Raw genomic sequence first — 19,644 nt, forward strand, 5'->3', positions numbered from 1 at the left:
CTAAGGAAGCCACTTCTGAAACTACAAATGCCCTCTCCGTCCCTTTTCCCCTTTTCTAATACTTCGGGTTAGGGCCCTGTATGAGTGCCTGCCTCCCAAGACTTCCCGCCCGGACTGGACCTTCAGTGCTATTTGTCAATGAGTGATGGTGACGATGCTAAGGTTGCCAGCAGGCTTAGCAGACACGAGGGTCTCTGAACACCGTGTGGGTATCAAGACACACGAACAATTCTGAGAAAAGCAGTTGCTTCCAGGAAAATACCAGCTACTCTGAGCAGATGTCCCCTCCATCTGGACCTGCCTCTCTGGCTAAGCCTCCACCAGCCCCATCAGTGACCCCCGCCACCACTTTGGACCCTTGCTGGGTGGAGGCAGCAGCATATGCTTCCTGTGGGCTGGGTCATCTTACCCTGGCCAGGGCTCCCTTGCATGCCACCTGGGCCATTGTAGCTCACCTCACACCTTCCACAAACACTCGTGGCCTTCCTAACCCGGGTAAGGGCTTCTTTTTCAAGTTCCAAATTGCTCACTTGGCACTTATCTGGCATCTTGTTGCATGTCTCCAAAACCAGGCTCTGCTTTTAGGACCTGCATGTTCATGGAGTCAAGTTAAACCAAGAAGTATCCACAGGATCTTTTGAAGACTGAGGCAGAGAAACGTTGGCCCAAATGTTTACCACAAAGAAATGTGGGCTCCCAAAGAGCTTCATTACATGGAGAAGACTCCTCTGGGGAAAAGGAAATGCCAGATTCCACAAAGGTACTCATCTGGCACAGGACAGAGCAAACGCTCTGTGGTAGGCTGTGCTGTTCATGGAACCCCTGCCCACTGGCATCAGGCATGGCCCACGTGACAAAATGTGGTGGCACAGCAGATGCCAGTTCCGGAAGAAGCTTTTCAGCTGGCACATGTGTCACCATCTGTCAGACAACACCCCAGTGGGGTCCGTTCCATGAGCCTGGACCCCAGAGTAAGACCGATGTGATGATGACTGTGATGGGCGCGCAGCATGAACAGGTCGTCACTGTGCTAGTCACCAAGACTCGGGGCCATTGGTGACTGCAGCATAACCTGCCCATCCTGACTGATGCTCCCCAGGGCCTGGAACACGGATCCAGGAGACCTCTGCACTTGGGCCTCCACCCACCGGGGCAGCCACAGCGCCCGCCTCGGCGTGCGCTACCGCCTCTGCCGATGGGCCCTCCTGGACAGGTGTCCTGTAGTGCACCTGGGAGGACGGAGCAATCTGCGGACACGTGGTGGGTCCTGAGCTGGAGCTGGTCCTCACAGGTTTCCTGGACAGGCCAAGCCCCATGAAGCAGCTTGAGGAGCAGGAGTTTGGGGTTCTCTCCGCCACAGTTGGCATAGTGGCCTCAGGGTGAAAGGCCCATTTGGCATTTTTCAATCTTGCTTGCCTGTGCAGGAGTCTGGGGCTGTTCTGGAAACATCTCCGCTCTGAGTTTCATCATCCACGGATTTTGCTTTTCCATGGTACCAACACTTCACAGTTTTTAGGGCCAAATCGGGGAAATGCCAAAACAAAGGAACCGTTTCAGGGGGTCATTCTTCAGGGCTGTACCTTGTGTAACAGGCCCAGGAGGAGAATACAGAAAAGAATGTCCCCTAATAGAGCCCTGAAATGTCTTCTCTGAATTTATGCACAGTTTACTAAATCTGAAACACACAATCCCCTGACTTTAGCGATTTGAAGCTGGTGTGTGATGACAGGGGCTAATGGGATGCTGGGGGTCACCGACAACGAGAATCCGTTAACAGCTCTACATACTCAGCCCAGCCACCGTCTCCACTGGTGTGTCAGAACTGCTCCGCATTGCAATTTTACGCCAAGAACCCTGCTGGGATGGCCGCCAGACGGGCTTCTCTCAACTTTATGAGCCGAATGAGGCTCCACTGCCACTTTTTCTTTTCTCTCTCCTCGGATGCTTAGACCCCCCCACCCCGAGCAAAGACTTTACAGGTGGCTTATGTTCCAATTTCTTTTTAAAGTGATCTTACCTTCTTCCTGCTTTCCCAGCTAGCCAGACTAAACTTCCTGACGTGGAATTAGCAGGCGCAGCTGGGGTTAGGCTGCTTTGTTTTGTTTTTATAAATAAAGTTTTTAGTTTTCAAAATGTACAGCTGGTGGGACCTATTATTCATGCATCTTCACCAGGAGCTGCGGCATCCCCATCGTTGGTGTTTCTGGCGTGCGTTACTTGAGCTCTGTGCTTTGAACTAGTTTACTAAGTCCTTTACTAAGGAGCTCCTGCAGGGCTGCCCTAGCCAAGGAACCAAGATCTTCAGTCTCTCACAGACAACAGTAGGGGTTATGAGTTTATAGTTGAAAACTTCCTTACAGTTTGTCATATGTTGCTTTGTCAAACAAGACTAGGTTATTGAGCTTGTCCCAAACTTTGCCTTTGGACCACTTCTTCTTGGCCTTGCCCCAGATTTGTTCACTGGGTCTTTGTCTTTCTTGGCTGACTTTCCAGCATCTTTTTTCTTCTTGTTGTCCTTGGGCAGCACAGCAAAACTCAAAGAGCAGCTGCTACCACCACAGTCACGATAAGATGTCTGGGTTGTCTGGGCTGACTGTTCTGAAGGAGAACGTGGATCCTCCCCCCTCACACCTGCCCACCGACCCAGCCAGGACAGCTGAGCAGGCCTCAAGGTCCCCACTTGTATCAGATGGACTTAGTTGTAAGGGAGTGTGACCTGTGTGACCTGCTCCATCTCTACTCTGGGCCTTGGTTTCCTCCGCTGTCACACACACACAGGAGCCCCCCTGGGTGGCTGCAAGGCCTGAGGGCCGGAACCTCAGGAGGTGACCTGGTCCACGGGAGGTGGTGCCTGACAGGGCTGCCAGAGGAGGCTCTCCTCCTGGGGAGATTCACCCTCGCTTCCACCCAGAGGCTGGAACATGCCCGGCTGGGAAGCTATGTCCTTCAACATGATACCCATTTCTGTTTCAGGAGGACCTCATTTTCCCATTTTAGCCATGTTGTGAGATACTTGCTTTCGTATCGAAGGCTCAACATTAAACAAATAAATAGACCCAATCTGATGTTATAAAACAAAATCATATAAACATAACTTCTCAAGCATTTCTAAAACCAACCCTCCCCAAACAGAGCCTCAGAGACAGAGAGAATGTCGGAGTGCCTTCCGTCAGAGGGGAGGAAACCAAGGCAGTTGCAGGGCAATGGAAGTCTCACAGCTGCCCAGCTGCTGATGCAGCAGAGCTGGGGCGGAGGGGTGGGGGTCACCCTTGGGTCCCCCTCTTCCAGGAGCTGCCTCTAAACCAGGGCACCAGAGGGCTACGCACCTTGGCTCACAGGCCACCAGTGGGATGTCTGCATACCTGCCTACCATGTGGCCCCTGAGCCTCCGAACTGTAATGCCACAACCATCACAGTGGTGGCAACTGAGGGCATGTCACAATTTACAACCATATTCACACATTTAACTCCTATGACTGACAAAGCAACCGAGTTCCACAACCCTGCGTTAACTCTGCAATGATGTCATTAGCCATTCTGTCAAACCGCCCACGTCCCAGAATGGCCTTGACCTGATGGGGTTCCGTCTCCTGGTGAATCTGCCTCCACACTCGGAACCTCCCCCCGGGTGTCATTTGGAAAGGCCGCCTCAGGGTCTCGCCCGGATGTGGGGGTACCCTGTGTCATCCCAGCTCTGTCCCTGCTGCTCTCTACAAAATGCTCAGCAGTTCACAAACCATGACCCTGTGGTCAAAAAATAACCAAAGAACACTAGGTTGTGACATGAAAATCACATGAAATTTAAGTTTCACTGTCCATAAATAAAGCTGTATTGGAACACAGCCACTCTCAGCCTATGGCTGCTTTTGTGCTACCAAAGCTGAGTTGAGTAGTTGTGACCAAGACTGTGTGGTCCCTCAAAGCCTAAAATACTTACTGTCTGGTCTTTCAGAGAAAATCTGCTGACCCCATTCTCAGAAAGGGAGCTCCTGCCAGGCAGCCGAGGGGCAGCCTCACCCCCTACCCCGTCTGCCGTCCCTGTGCCATGGAGCCTGGCTCAGCGCGGCTGTAGCTCTGCGTGAAGACACGGAGGAGGGCGGGCTCTGCTCACACCGTCCTCTGATTCAACTAATTGCACTGACACGTAATCCTTCATGATTCAGCCCAGGGAGAGCTTTGCTCCACGTGCTCTGAGACTGGTCTCATCCTGTGATGGAGGGGTCGTCCACCAGGCACTTCTGTCTGTCAGGGCTTGCTCATTTCTACTCACGGTCAAGTGCATGGAAAGTGTCTAATGCAGTCACTTAGAGTCCTTTTTTTTTGTTTTATTGGGTTTTTTTGTTTGTTTTTTTGTTTGTTTTTGCATTTGACAGCCTATTAGGCTACAGGGGAATTCCCGAGTCGGGGGGGGCTGTGAAAGTCCTGGGGTGCTCTGTCGGGCGGCATGTTAGGGAATGATGGCTGCATGTGGGGAGTAGAGCACAACCCTCGCCGCCTGTTGTATGTTCACTTGGTCCATACTCAGCGCAACAGCAGCTGCAAGCACAAGGTTCCAGCCCATGGCCTGCCCTGGGGACAGGAGCCCATCACGCCAGCCGCAACCAGGAAGTGATCCCACCTTACTGTTTACCTGCTGATCCTGCAGTGCTCAGTCAACACACCTGGTCCTGCCCTCAGCACAGAAGGGAAATGAAAGCACCAGAGACGCAGAAGGAAGAGTGGGCAGGCAGAAGGCAGGCTGGCAGGATGAGAAGCAGGAAGGGACGCAGGAGACCTGAGCGAAGGCTGGCCAGGCAGTGGGCAGTGTCCCCGGGGCCCAAGGCAAAGGTGACGGGGCAGGGAGGGGGACAGGATGACACTACCTGTGAATGTCCCCCCGAGTTCTATTTTGGCTATTTCATAGCATACAGCCCCCAAGATTTCTATGCACCTGGTTCATCCATTTGTAAAATGGGAAAATTACTAATAATTCACCAATTAGTCTGCAACGGTACCAATATATTCTCTCTTAAAAGGACTTCAAAGCTTTCTATTTTTAATACAAAAGGCAAACTGACAACAAAATGTTGGCTTTCCAAGGCATTTTGGCTGAATTTAGTTCTTTAATTCTTTTAGTTCTTTGAAGGTGCTCGATAAAAAGTGTACAAGACTGTTATTAACCACCATCAGTCCAGACTGCATTCCTCCTGCTGAAATGTAATTTCAGCTGGAAGAGCAAGCTTTGTTTAAACCATGGCTAGACCAGAAAGATTGTATCAACTTAATCTCCTGTGCTCCTAATTACACCAAACTAACTTTCTGCATAGGGCCCTCCCTCAAGGCCTGGAGCATGGACGAGGGGGGACCCACAGCGAGGCTGGGACTGCTGGGCCCAGGAGCACCCGTCTGCCTCCGCCCCCGTACCTGCAGTTCTTTCGGAGGACCACCGAGGACAGCCACTCTTCCCTGCTTAATTTATCTGAAAAGCCCTTGGTGAGGAAGGGGAAGTATTCTTGAAACGTGTCAGCTCAATGAAATGTATAGCGTCTCATGTATAAAAAGCAAAACTTATTCTCATCCCTCCAAGTTTTCTGTTGTCCTTTTCTGTTCACATCACTGTTAAATGGAGCCAAAACAAACCACCTTCAAAAACAAAATAAGTTCCCTTTTGTCGGAGTCCAGCTGCTCTGCCAGCGTCTGCCGGGCACCCTGTCTTCAGTCAGCACACCTGGCGTCCCCACACCTTTCCTGCCCGGTTTCCAACAGAAAAACAACTAATTCCAAATGACGCTCTTGAGGAAGGGTTGAAACTAATTTTTCTAAATTGTAGATCTGACCGCAGATTCCACCTAAATCACTAATTACATGGGTTTTTTTTTCACACTTTCAGATTACATTCCAACACAAATTCTTTAAAAGTTAGGTACAAAAATGCTGCGTGGGAGTGTGATGTTTTGTATCTGCACTGCTCGTTTAAAGATGTCACCGAACATCTTTCCTAAGCAGCACCCTGTGAGCAGGGCCCCCGGACCACAGATGCTACAGCTGTGACCAGAATCAGCAGTCAGTCTGATCTGGGGTTCCTCCGAACGGGAGTGCGGGGACCCTTCCCCTCAGACTGGCAGTGTGGCTCTGCTTGATGGCGCCTGGAAGACAGCTGGTACCTAGGCCCTAATTTGATTTTAACAATTAAGGTAAGAAGGCCCCAATTTATGGTATTAATGGAAGACCACAGATGTGCTATAAATGAGGCACAATTTCTGTGCTTTTCCTAAAGGACCCTGTGATTTAGACTTAGTCTTTAAATCTTTAGTTTCAGCGGGACAGGTGATGCCTGCTGATGCTGGGCTGAGCTGTCTGGGAATCAGTGCTGACATTGGGCTGAGGTTTTCCAGGATTTGGTGCTGGGCCTGGACTGAAGCACCTTCATTTACCCCAGAAGAAGGCTGGAGTGAAGGTTTCGAGATTGCATGTCTGGCTGGGAAAGCTCTGTAGGAACACCTCACGCGGCAGGCAGTACTGGAGTGCAGGGAGGGAGAGGTAAGTGGCAGATGACAAAGCACAGTTTAAGGGAAATGTAAACTCTATATACATGATAAAAACAGTAACAAAAAGGTATTCTAATGAGAAACCTGTGCTGTATGTACTCGGAGTGCTGAGTAGTTCTTTGCATGGCCTCCCTGCCCAGGAAACTCACGATCAGGCTGGTGCAGGACGCACATGGTCCCAGGCAAAGGCAAGCCTGGCATGTATGGCTGCACATGATGTGAACCCGCTGCTGAGGTTTCCCATGTGGGGTTCAAAGAGGGACCCAGAAAGACATGCTCAACAAAACTGTTGGGGATCCTGAGCTTAAAGATGAAGCCAGAGCGTGAAGCCCAAGCCCACATTCAGAATGGGCAGGGCAGGAGGCTTACCAACTGTTGGTATTCCAGAACAGGGTAATTCTGATGCAAGAAAGAGAAACACAGCATAGAGGAAAGGAGCTGTTGGTGCAAACTGGAAAACCACCAACAAGAGGTGCAGTGCCCAGATGTGGCCAGGCTCAGTATACAAGCACCCTGGACCTGGCAGAGCCCTAACAGTGGGCTGGCTCGTGAGGACAGAGGGTGTGTCCACATCTCTGGGGCGCTGGCTGCATGCTGTGTAGTCCGCACATCTGCACAGCCTGGCTCTTCAGTGCTCCCACTGGAATTTCAGCACCTGACTTTGGGAGAGAATCGGTAGACACCTGGTTTCTGAGCACCCCTCCCCATCCACAGTGGGGACTTACCCCTGTTGTTCCCAACGTTGTCTCCAGGGCGAAATGAGCGCCCAAATCATAAGGTTCCCCAGACAACCTGAGTTTTCACCTGTAGTCCTGGCATTACCACGCTTTTTCCGCTCAAAGTGTTCTAACTTGGGCAATCAATGATACAGCCACTCTATTTATGAGATGTAGGCTTCCTTGAGCCCATAAGGTGGCCGTTCTCAGCTCAAGTGACCACAGGTTTATTGCCCTGAATTTCCACAATTTGCTTCTCTCCCAGCTGGCCTCACCTTTGAGTGAAGGGTAGGAGGTGAGTGAAGAGTGGGAGGTAAATGATGATGGAAATAACTGGAAGAGAAGGTGAGTGAAGAGTGAGGGTGAGTGAGGGGGGAGGTGAGTGGGGGGAAGGTGGGTGAGTGAGAGTAGAAGTGGGTAAGGGTGGAGGTGAGTGAGGGGCGGACGGGAAAAGTGAGGGAGGGTGGAGGTGAGTGAGGAATTTTGCTTAGACATTAGTAAATTATTCGACCTCTGTGTCCTTTCAAGACAGTGTTTCAACAGCAGACGGCATGATCAGGCTTGCTGAACTCTCACAAGGATCTGGCAGAAATTCCACAAGTAACAACAGTAAATCCCCAGTGAAGGCTGAATGTAGTGCAAAGGTGTGTGGATGTAAGCAAGCCATGGGGGGGCGGAAATCACGTCCCTGCGTACAGGGACAACTGGGGAAACAGGTGAGTGTGGCTGGATTGGAACAGGCGTCTGGGTTCTCTGGTCAGTGCTGTCCAAAGCCTCTCTCCTCCCAGAGTGGGGGCACTGTTCTCCCACCTCACATGCTGTGTTTTACAGGCAGTGTTTGAATTCAGAACCATCGAGCCCCGGGAAACGTGTCATCCTGTGAACAACACATTTCCTTCCCAAAGTCTGGGAAGGAAAATCAAGGATGAAGCAGTCAAATTAGAAATTAGGTAAAACTGTCTCTTTCTGCAGATTTTGTGTGTAGAAAATCCCAAGAATCCACACACACAAAAAAACCTACTAGGGCTAATAAATGGATTCAGCAAAGTTGCAGGGTACAAAATCAACATGCAAAAATCAGCTGTGTTTCTAGCAATGAACAATCCAAAAGGAAATTAAGAAAACAATTCCATTAAACGATAGTACCCAAAAGGAATAAAACACATTTAACCAGTGAGGTAAAAGACGTGTACACTTTAAACTACAAAACATGGCTGGGAGAAATTAAAGAAACCTGAATAAATGGAAAACATCGTGCATTCATTCATTGAAAGGCTTAATACTCTTAAGTCAATAGTGTTCAAAGCAATCTGAACAAAATCTTTGCTGGTTAACTGAAAGACTGAATCTTCGTAGCTCTAAAGGAGAAAGGACACTTGCTTCCCCAACATGAATGGCAAGTGGGGTGATGACTTGCTCAGATCTTTGAATCTGGAGACAGGCCCCGGGGCTGTCCAGTGTGGTAATGCAGCCGATCCTGGAGAAGCCAGCGGGAGCCCCGGCGGGGAGGGCAGGGCACCCCAGACGGGGTTCACCCTGGAGAAGCATTACAGTAATAACCTTTATGGTAATCTAGTGGTGTTCGGTAAGCTCTTCCTGGCCTTTGCTCGGGTATTCTTAGGTAACTAACAATCTTTGCGGGGTTGTGAGAGGAAAAATGAAAAATGTTCTCTAGGGTGTGAAATGGTCCTATAGGGACATCCACCTCATTTAGCTTGTCCAGGGATGGGCACATAAAGGCTGGTTTTCCCTAGAAGTTTGTTCAGACTTTAAAGACCTCAAAATTAACATGGGAAATCGTGCCTCTGAGGCCAACAAGCCCCACGACAGTCAGCCTCCTATTAATACTAAGATGGTCAAGGTGAGGATCCTTTGAAGCTTCTATGTTAATTTTTGTGTGCATAATTAGAAAAAGCCGGCTATACAATCAGACAGAATGGATGGAAAGAAAATGATTAGAGACTGTCTCAGAACTTAAAAGGGTTTTCTCCCCAAAAGAATGCTAAAATGAATGCTAAAGATTCAGCTAAAATGAATCTTTGTAAAGGGAATTACAAGAAGGGAAAAAAAAAAAAGAAAGCATTTAGATAAACTAATCAACTAAATGTTGATAATCAAGAAAATGTCAAGTTGGTAAATGCTTCCTTTCATAGGATCAACTAATGATGTCATTTATGTGGTAACTCAGTTCTTTAAGATATTTAACATGGCTGTATTTTAAAAAAGGGGATGATCATTTGAAACTTGGCTTGTCAAGGATAGATATAAATTGTAAATGCCACTAAAACAAAACTTGGATCCAAATGTTCTCTCTCTGTCTGTTTGAGTGAGTCTATAAATGTATGTTGTAAATGTGAGATAATATTCTACCTCTAGATGGTATTGTTAAAATTAATTTAAAGGCAAGTGCCTGTACAGATTAGGTATTCTAAAATTCTCAGAAATACAGAAACTACCTCATGCTTTTCAAGTTCATGTGCTATAAGATTGATCTTTACTAAATAAAAGCTAGCTTAAGTTTGTTGGTATAAGTAAGAGCAGACATGTCTTCATTTTACCTGGGTTTTTACAAAATAATTTCATGCTAATAATTTATTTTGATGTATATGTAATAATTAATGGAGGTTAAGTGACAAAAAAAAAATAGTTGGGGCTATGGGGAACTCAAGACAGCCACTTGGTTCTTTTCCTGGCTCCCTGGCTCCCCATTTTTTGGGTTTTGCATTGCTCCTTGCATCATAATGCATTTAAGCTCAATTTAAATGAAGGAATTTATAAGCTGGCATTATTGAAAGGAGACATCTTACTCTATTGCCAAGGTTTGAAAGAGTTACTTCAAGAAAATGTCAAGTTGGTAAATGCTTCCTTTCATAGTGAGTTGCCAGAAGACAAAGACTTTAAATATTTTAATAGTCACCTGGAGATATTGTTTACTGAAAAAGACATCAAATAAATGACACTTTCCAACTTTAATGGATCAGATCTTACCAGGAGCCTAACCATGAATGGACATCTACCTGTCTCTGATACCTGCCTCCACCTATAAGGGACATCAAAAAGTCCTCAAAGATGAGAAGCCACTGACATCAGAGGTAGAGAGCTATCCCAAGGTGTCAAGGAGGCCCGTGTACCTAGGGATTGATACTGAACTCACAAACCATTCTGTTTGTCTTTATCTGTCTGCTAAGGATATTAGTCATAATAGTAGTCATATTTGTTCTTCAGGTTTCTCTATATAGTCCAACTGAACATGTATAAGATAACTGTTAATACTCTTTTTTTAATAGCTGTGTAAATGTTATACTAGGTGCCATATACAGAAAAATGAGGCAGAAGGCAAAACTCAGATCATGGTAGTTTACAGGATGGAAATGATCCAGTGTTTTTTCACAATGAAAACCACAAGACGTGACTACCTTCCATTTACCTGCCCTTCCCATTTCAGGACAACTTGGCCTCAACTCACATCCCATGCTTTTACAGTACTGCCCCACCCCCAGTGGTCAACAAGATGATGTCAGTAGTAAGACATCCTTGAACAAGCCTTCCTAGCACTGAGACCACTTTATCTGATCAAAAAGTTGGTCATCAATGCATCCTTTGGATAGATTTATGACCAAAGGAGGGAGATTATAGAAGAAAAGCAGGTTCTATGGTAAGTAACCTCACATGGTGATCTGATCATAAATCCCTAACTGGGCAGGTCTGGGTGGACAGTCACACCCCAGGTAAATAACGTCTTTACAAAAAAGCTTGTCTTTACCTTAAGCAAGCCCTGTCCATTGTTTCTGTGCATCTAGGTTAACACACCTTTGAAATGTCCCCTTTCATCCAATCCTTGCCTTGCTTCCCCCCATTCTCATGTTTTCTTCCTCCTGTTCCCTCCTTAAGTCCAAATGCGTAAAATAAACTGCAAATTGTTATTCTCTTGAGCATTTACTATCTTGTGCCCTGGCGTATGTTGTCAATTGGCTCAAATAAACTCATAAAAATTCTCTCTGGAATTGAGGTTCCAGAAATAAACCCATACAACTACAGCCCATTGACTTTCAACCAGGTTTTGCTTATTGAACAGTCAAAAATTAATTTTGTGGACAAAATGGGGCCCCATTCTAAACCTGACAAGATCAGGGGAGGCCTGCATGGTGGGCCTTACAAACTCAAAGACTGAAATTACCCACACAGGACGATCTGAACATACAAATTCCTAACTAAAAGAAGGTCATGGTGGGTAGTCACGTCCTAGACCTATTGCTTCCTTGACAAAGGTCAGTCTTTATTTTAGGAAGCTTGTCCATTGTCTTTTTGCATCTAAGGTAACACACCTTTGAAATCTATGAGTAAGAGATTTCAGAAGGAGTATGGGCTCCTTTTGTAGGAGCCCACAGAACGCTTCCTTATTATTTTGTCCCCCGCATACCAACTTTATGTGCTGTAAATATGAACTATCCTGTCCCGTCCAATGTAAAACAAGTATGTGTCTCTCTGTTTTGCTTTTTATCTAAGCTCAGAGATGTCCTTGCTTTGCTTTCTCTTGACCCCTTAATCTAACACCAATGGAATTCATGTAACCCCCAACATTTCTTCCTCTGATTCTAAGGTATAAAATAAGCTGCAAAACTGCAATTCTCCAGAGCATTTTCTCAATCTGTTGAGATTCTGCTTCCCAGCAATTGTCATCAGTTTGGCTAAATAAAGTCATAAACATTCTCCACAGGCTTGGATGTTTCTTAGGTTAACAATTTCAACAAATGGTGCTAAAAAAAGTGGACATCCACACACAAAAGAACGAAGCTGGATGCCTCTCTCACACCATATACAAAAATTAACTAAAAATGGATCAACCTGGCTGGTGTAGCTCAGTAGACTGAGCATGGGCCTGCGAACCAAAGGGTAGATGGTTTGATTCCCAGTTAGGGCACATGCCTGGGTTGCAGACCAGGTCCCCAGCAGGGGGCACACAAGAGGCAACCACACATTGATGTTTCTCCCCCTCCTTCCCTTCCCCTCTCTCTAAAAATAAATAAATAAGTAAGTAAAAAAAATGGATCGATGACCTACTTGTAAGCACTAAAACTGTAAAACTCTTAGGAAAAAAGTGGAGGTACATCTTCATGACCTTGTTTGTGTAATGATTTCTTAGATATGACACCAAAAACAAAAGCAAATATACATAAATATGTAAATTGGACCTCATCAAAATTAAAAATTTTTGTGTATCAAAGGACCCTATCAAGGAAGTAAACAAATAATCAACAAGTGGGGGAAAATATTTACAATTCATATATCTGATAAGAGTCCTGTTTCCAGATTAGATAAAGAAATGCTGAAACTCTACATAGAAAGACAAACAACCCAATTTAAAAATAGGCAAAGGACTTGAATAGACAGCTCTCCCAAGAAGATATACAGGTGGTCAACAAGCACATGAAAAAATGTTCAACATCAGCAGTCATCAGGGAGACGCAAACCAAAACTACAGTGAAATACCACTTCATATACATTAGGATGACTATAATAACAATTTTTAAAAACCAGAAAATAAGTGTTGGTGAGGTTGTGGAGAGATTGGAATCTTCATACATTGCTGGTGGGAATTTAAAATGGTTCAGCTGCTGTGGAAAAGTGTGGTGACTCATTAAAAAGTTAAACGTAGAATTAACGTGTGACCCTGAAGTTCTACTTCTAGGTATACACCCAAAGAAATGAAAACATTTGTACGCACAAAAACCTGTCGACATATTTTCATAGCAGCACTATTCACAGAAGTCAAAAGATGAAAACAGTCCATTATGTAATGTATGTATACAATGGAATACATATACTACACATTATCAGTCTTAAAAAGGAAGGAAATTCTGGTACATGCTATAATGTGGAATTTATGCTTGAGGATTTTATGCTGAGTGAAATAAGCAGTCACAGTAAGACAAATACTGTGTGATTCTACTTACATGAGGTCCTTAGAGTTGTCACAATCATGGAGACAGAAAGTAGACTGATGGCCCCCAAGGGCTGTGGGTTAGGGGGATGGGGAGGTAGCATTTAATAGGCACAGAGCTTCTGGTTTACAAGATGAAGGAGTTACGGGGATAGATGGAAGTGACCACAGCACAACAATGTGAATGTACTTAATACACTGATCTGTACACTTAAAATGGTTAAAATGGTAAATCTCATGTTTTACGCTTTTTTGAAGGGCAGCAAACGTTTGTTAGTGCCTCTTACAGCCAGTCTGGAGGTGGCATCTTCCCTCTCCTGGGCCAGATTGGGCCACTCCACCCCACAAACGCCCATGTGAGGGGGTTCCACTCAGCTCCCCCTGGAACCACATCCACAACTGGGCCAATACCCTGGGAGAGGAAGGCGGCATTTTGCATCTCAACTTGAGCTAGTGGGGTAAGGAGGAAGCAAACACTTTGCAAGGTTTTGTTTGGCAGCAGGTTTGGGTAGAGGGGCTTCCCAGGCAGGGCTGTCACCCTGTGTTCTGCTTTGCCATGTGAAGAGACTCATGCTGGTGCCGATGGTCAAGAGGAACCAGCCAGACAAGATCAGCTGGAATGGACTGCTTTCAAAGCTTTGTGTTCATTTCACCCTGGGCCCCTTCTCAACTGGCTTCCCAATGTCCTTCCCCAGAGCCTGAGGCCAATGGCTCTTTCAATTTTGCCCAGAGCCTGGTGGTTAGGAATGGCCAGTCCACTCTCATTGTCCATGATGGCCGGCAGCTTTTCAATGATTTTCATCACCAGGTCATGGTGCAGCTCCTCCATCTCCCAGTCCAGCTTGACCGTGTTCTTGGCGATTAAATGCTATTTGTTCTGGCCAATGACACATTTCTTCAAAGTCTCCACATCTCCTGTCCTGAGTCACTAAGATGGCCTGCTTGGACTTGGCCTGCGTGGCTATGGGGCATTTCTTGAGCAGCATCCTCACTGTGACCCAGCTGTTCTCGGCCATAGTGGGTTGGGCTTGTCTAGTAGTTCCGCGACAGCTCCACATTATACTCATTTTAACACAATTTAAAGAGTCACACATTGTATGATTCCACTTACATGAAATATTCAGAATAGATAAATTCACAGAGAGCATATCAGTGGTCCCAGGAGCTGGGAGAGGGTGGGATGGGGGACACTGCTTAATGGGAGTAGAGTTTTTTTTCTAAGGGGACAAAAATGTTCTAGAACTAGATATAGGTGGTGGTTGCACAGCATTGTAAATGCACTCAATGCCAATGAATTGTTTGCTTTAAAATGGTTAATTTTATGTTATATAAATTTCACCTCAATAAATTATTTTTTTAAATTGCAGTATCTTCCAGAAATTGTGCCAACGTCTTTTTTCCTCGTCTGTTGCATTGCTATTGCTCTCTATCCCCAACAACCCTTGCACATGCTTTTCCTAATTAACATTGTGCTTTGGACACAAGTTACATTCTTCTCTGAGACTAGTCAGCACATGTCATTGGCCACCATGAGTCTCTGTGTTACTGTCATGAGTCTCTGGACACACAAATGTCACTTTGAGAACCAAATACTCACTCTTTTACCCATTGTGGCACTCAGACTGACTAAATGCTTGTTCAAATTGGGTTTTCTTTAATCTCTGAATAATCCAGAAGGAAAGCTCTGAGACCTTGGAACCAAGTGCAGTTCATGGCCTCTTGATTTGGGCACTTCCATAAAACATTTCTTTTATAAAAAATAAACAATTACATTGTCAAAACAGTCCCTAATTGTGGTCATAATTCCTCTTCTCAGTTGATACCTTTGAATACAAAAATGCCTTGAAGATAACTTCATTGAATATTTTTCCTTAAGTGATTTGACAAAAAATTAAAACTCAATATTTTTTTCAAATTTGTAGTTAAATCCCTATACAGAACCACAGAACAGCAGCTAACATTTTTCCAGTACTGCAGATGCTGTATTTTAAGCACACAGTAACGCTTAGAACAAAGACGTGAGGTGAGGGGCTGACCTGCCCTCCGTCTCAAGGGGAAAGCAGGACTAAACCTAGGCTCCTCTGGCTGCACGGCCCACATCCCAACCACCAAGCCACCGCCTCTGTACCACGCTGCCCTTTGTCTCATTCGAGGGGGGACAGAGTCAAGAGCACTCAAACTCATTCCAACCGCTTCGCTCTCCAGGCAGTCACCTGATGGCGCACCACTAATGACAGGCTGAAGATTTTCTATCAGGCCAAACCACAACTCCACTTGACAATGAAGGGAGGGGTCATCCTCCTGGCTGCCTTTTCCTATCATTTGAAATATATTCAGGCATTTCTTTCCTGCTCTGTTCACCATCATCGCCACCCCCAAAGCACATACACAAAGCACATTCATTACGTCACACCGGGGTTTATTGAGCCTTTCTCTGTAATTGTCTTGGGTCTGCTTTGACTGTATCCCACTTAGACAAAGAAGGTTTCCCAGAATGAGCGGTGCCCTGGCTGCTCCCTCAGGTTCCACAGGGCAGGCTCTGCATCTGTGTGACCCACAGAAAGGTGGGACTTGGCAGGGGAGTGAGCACAGGCTTTAGAAGGGGAGGGAGGGTCACCGTCATGTGACACCTACTGTGTGACAGGCACTATTCCAGGCATCAGGGAAACAACGGGAATGAAATGAAGCCTGGGGAGAGGGGCAATCAAGAAGGGCAAGACACAGGTGGTATAAGGTTAGACCCTCCTCTGGAGACCCACATGTGGAGAAACCAAGCAGGAGGGCGGGCTGCAAGCAGGATGGCTGGGGAAGTTTGCTGAGGGTGATGCCCACCAGGACTGGGGGTCCCTGGGTCAGAAGGCTGTAGGCAGGTGAGACTTCTCCAGGAGAGGTACACATACTCACTACATGGATGACTTCATCAGTTCTAGAGCAGAAGTTCAAATTAATTAATTCCTAACTGTTGTTGTATTAGATTTAACATTGTTCTTAGGCCTCAGAAACACAAGTAGTTTTAAAGGAATTTGGGCCCACGTGGGAACAGAGACACCTGGAAACATCTGGAAAGGTGTCCCAGATATCAGGACAGAGGCAGTGCTCAACTTGGGGACATTCAGCTAAATGATGAACTGGGTTTCCTTTCCAGAAGCATCTACATATCCATTTTTATGTTATTTTAATTTTTTTCCTTTTTATTGAATTTATTGAGGTGACACTGGTTAACAAAATTACACAGATTTCAGGCGCACAATTCTGCAACATACCATCTGCACACTGTACTGTGTGCTCACCACCCCAAGTCTCCGTCCATCACCATTTACCCTCCCATACCCTCGTACTCTCCTCCCCACCCCCTCCCTGCAGCAGTCACTACACTCTTGTCCACGTCCATGAGTTCTCTTCTTTTCATTTTTGCTCAATGCTCCAATAGGTAGGTGAGTCATGTGTTACTCCTATACATGATGCACAGACTGAAACTCGGAGAGGGTGAACTACTAACCCATAGGCTGACAGCTACTAAACGGTGGATGCAGGTGTACATCCATTCTCTAGGACTCCAGGCCTGTTCTTGGGGTGCTAGGTCGGGGTTTGGTGGCTTTTCCCCACTCCACCAGCACCTGCCTCCTGGCCTCTTGTAAATAGTGAAAGTGGGCATGTCTTCTCACAGGACTCCAGATTCCCCAGGCACCCAGGATCAACACGTGCAGCACAGGACTTGGCACCTCTCAGCCCACCCACCACTCCCCCTCCCCCGCCACCTCCCTCACCCCAGCCTCCTCTCTTGACTCCCCACCCCTCAGAACTGTGCTGGGCTCATTCTCCTCAGCTGGACCAGTGAGCCCTCATGGAGGGATGCAGGCGAGGAAGCCTCAATCCTTGCCCCCCCCCGCCCCCCCCAGCTTCCAGGCAGGTCAAGGAAGTCCTGAGCTCAATCCTGAGCAGATGCACCACTGCCTTGGGGCGCAGCCATGTTGGGTGTGGTGAGGGAAACCATGGCCCCAGGGCTGCTTCTTGTCTGGGAGACAAGAGGCAACCAAAAGCCTCGTTTCCCACCATCTGAAGAATGGGTGTACCACTTGGGTGGACAGCCATACATGGCTTATATTTTTGTTCAAACATAAAGAGAGGACCCAGTTTTGTGTGAAGGAGAGAGGTGGTGGCATGAGAATTGGTCTTGAATGACTTTCTTAAAAAGCCGCTGGGATTTGGGAACCTGGAGGCTCCTATATTGTGTTGGATAATTCAACCTGTGAACCACACATCTCAGGGCAAATTCAGGGCTGACTTTATTTCCTTAGCTTTACAAGTCTTCACGTGAGACCACCGGCAGGCTCGTGAACTGATGCCCAGACTCAAAGGTCTTAATTTCACCACAGCCATTTCAGACTAGACCCACACTGGACCCCTCCAACGGGGTAAAACACTAGGACTCTTAATGACATGGCTCTAATCTTGGTGCCCCACCTGGGCAGTCCACGAGCCGCCTTGCACATTTGCAGACTAGACCCAGCACAGTGTGATCAAAATGCACTGTCACCTCAGAAGCAAAATTGGGTTTGTTACTGCGGTGGCGGATCCCCAGATCTGCAGATAGGAACCCATTGTGATTAGAAACGTGTATCTAGCTGTTAAACACCAGCCTCTGAATGCGTTTCACTGAGAGCAAACGTTTCCCATAAAGTGACCTCGGAAGTTCCCCCAGACCCAGAGACCCTGTGGATGGGAGGCAGGCTCAGGACACGGAAGCCAAATCTCACGTCTGTCCACTTTGAAACCTCTCTACATGCAGCTGAGAAGCTCACTCTCCTCCCAGTGCCCGCTGCCTGTTTAGCACTGCCATTTCATAAAGTTATTACTTATGCACAGTTTCAATCACATTTAACTTAATTTTGAATTGCATGTTTTAATTCTTAATGACACACCTGAAAGTACCAACTAAAATTTTTTAAGTGAAAATGCTGTTGGATAACAAGAATCAAGTGTAATTACTTTACCAAACACTTTAGTTTCACGGGGAAAAGGGTAAGACAAATCCAATTCTCTTTTTGCATTTCACATGAAGCTATACAAAACCGCTTCCATCACACTTTTCCAAACCTGTTATGACTACCTTGTTTTACTAGGCAATGTTCATTATTTAAATCAACTGACCTACCAGTATTTCTTGGTATTTCTTTCAGTAAAATTTCTGTGCTTTTGTGCACCCACAGTTCATTGGATTGTCCTACCAGTTTTGAGCTAATGAGTAACTTAGGAACATTCTCATCCTTGGCAACAATTTCACAAGTGTCTTTTTGTCTTACACTCCCTCCCTCTGCACTCCCTTTAGACCCCAGGAATGCAAATCGGTCTTGGAAAGCATATTTTCCTCATAAATATTCATGAGGTTAAGGGAAAAGTTTGCTAAACTGTGTTCCAAAGAGGAGAAAGTCAAAGCTTCCTCCCCGCGGCTGCAGCGGAGGCACTCTGGACCCCACCTCTCCGCGGCCGGTTCCTTACCTGGGCGCTCGAGCCCTTGTCGCCGGAGCCGTCTGCGCTGAGAGCCATGGTGGTGCCGCCTTTGTCCGGCTTCAGGGGCCAACGTCCCCATTGAGGCCACCGCCCGGAGCCGGGGCGGGAGAAGGCCCGCAGTGGGCCTGGTGGACCCTCCCCGGCCGCGCCCCCACTCCGCCCGGCGGCGGAAGCGCTGGGCGGACCACGAGGGCGGGATCTCACCTCGCGGGGGCTCCGGGCGGGGGCGGGGCATGGGCCTCACTCCGAGGGGGGCTCCCAGAAGGGGGCGGGGCCTCACCTCGCTAGAGCACGGAGGCGGGGTCTCAACCTCACCACCCACCCCCGTTCCCAGGCGGGGTTTCACCTTGCAGGCGCTCCAGGCGGAGGCCGAGTCTCACCTTGAGTGAGGGCTACCTGGCGGGAGCGGAGCCTAACCCTCCCCACCCCTGGGGCCTACAGGCGAACGTGGGGTCCTCCTTGCCTGCCCCCGGGGAGGCGGACCCTGAATGCAAGTGCTTCGACTTGACGCTCTTACCTGGGCGGGGCCCGGCGGGGCTCCTCCCTCTTGGAGATGGGGCGGTGGTGGCATTTTCTTTTACTTTGTTCTCACGAAGCCTTGGAAACTTGCCATTTTGTTCTCAGACCAGTGGCTGTGGCTCTGCACCCGATTTCCGCCGGTGTAGACACAGACCAGACCCTGATTTCTGCCAGCCAAGACTACTGAACCCTGACTTTCCCCAGTGAAGACAGATGTAGACTGACAGGTCCCTCTCTTCGCTGGTGTAGAGGTACTTAGTAAAGACAGCTGGACCCCTGATTTCCACAGGTATAGCTAAATTGGATTTCGATTTCTGCTAGGGTAGACGGAATGGCCTTCTCTTCCCGTCCAAGTGAGCACTCTGCTTATGGGGATTTCATCCTGAGCCTTCTGGTCTTGAGCTGGTGCCCACCTTCTCCTCTTTGGGGA

General features: G+C 47.3%; 1 protein-coding gene and 1 pseudogene across 1 annotated transcript in view; both read right to left on the reverse strand.

Moving 5' to 3' along the window:
• The window catches only part of PLEKHG4B (pleckstrin homology and RhoGEF domain containing G4B), a 79,058-nt gene extending 60,327 nt beyond the window's left edge, over positions 1–18,731 (reverse strand). Inside the window, exon 1 of the mRNA XM_054578649.1 lies at positions 18,684–18,731. Coding sequence (XP_054434624.1) covers positions 18,684–18,731 — 48 coding nt within the window. The remainder of the gene's footprint in view (positions 1–18,683) is intronic.
• Positions 13,829–14,200, reverse strand: LOC129074414 (endothelial differentiation-related factor 1-like; annotated as a pseudogene).
• Positions 18,732–19,644: the final 913 nt, after the last annotated feature.

This window comes from Pteronotus mesoamericanus, unplaced genomic scaffold (genome assembly GCF_021234165.1).
Source record: "Pteronotus mesoamericanus isolate MK-2021 breed Mesoamerican mustached bat unplaced genomic scaffold, CSHL_Meso_final contig_50, whole genome shotgun sequence".
Classification (NCBI taxonomy): Eukaryota; Metazoa; Chordata; class Mammalia; order Chiroptera; family Mormoopidae; genus Pteronotus; species Pteronotus mesoamericanus.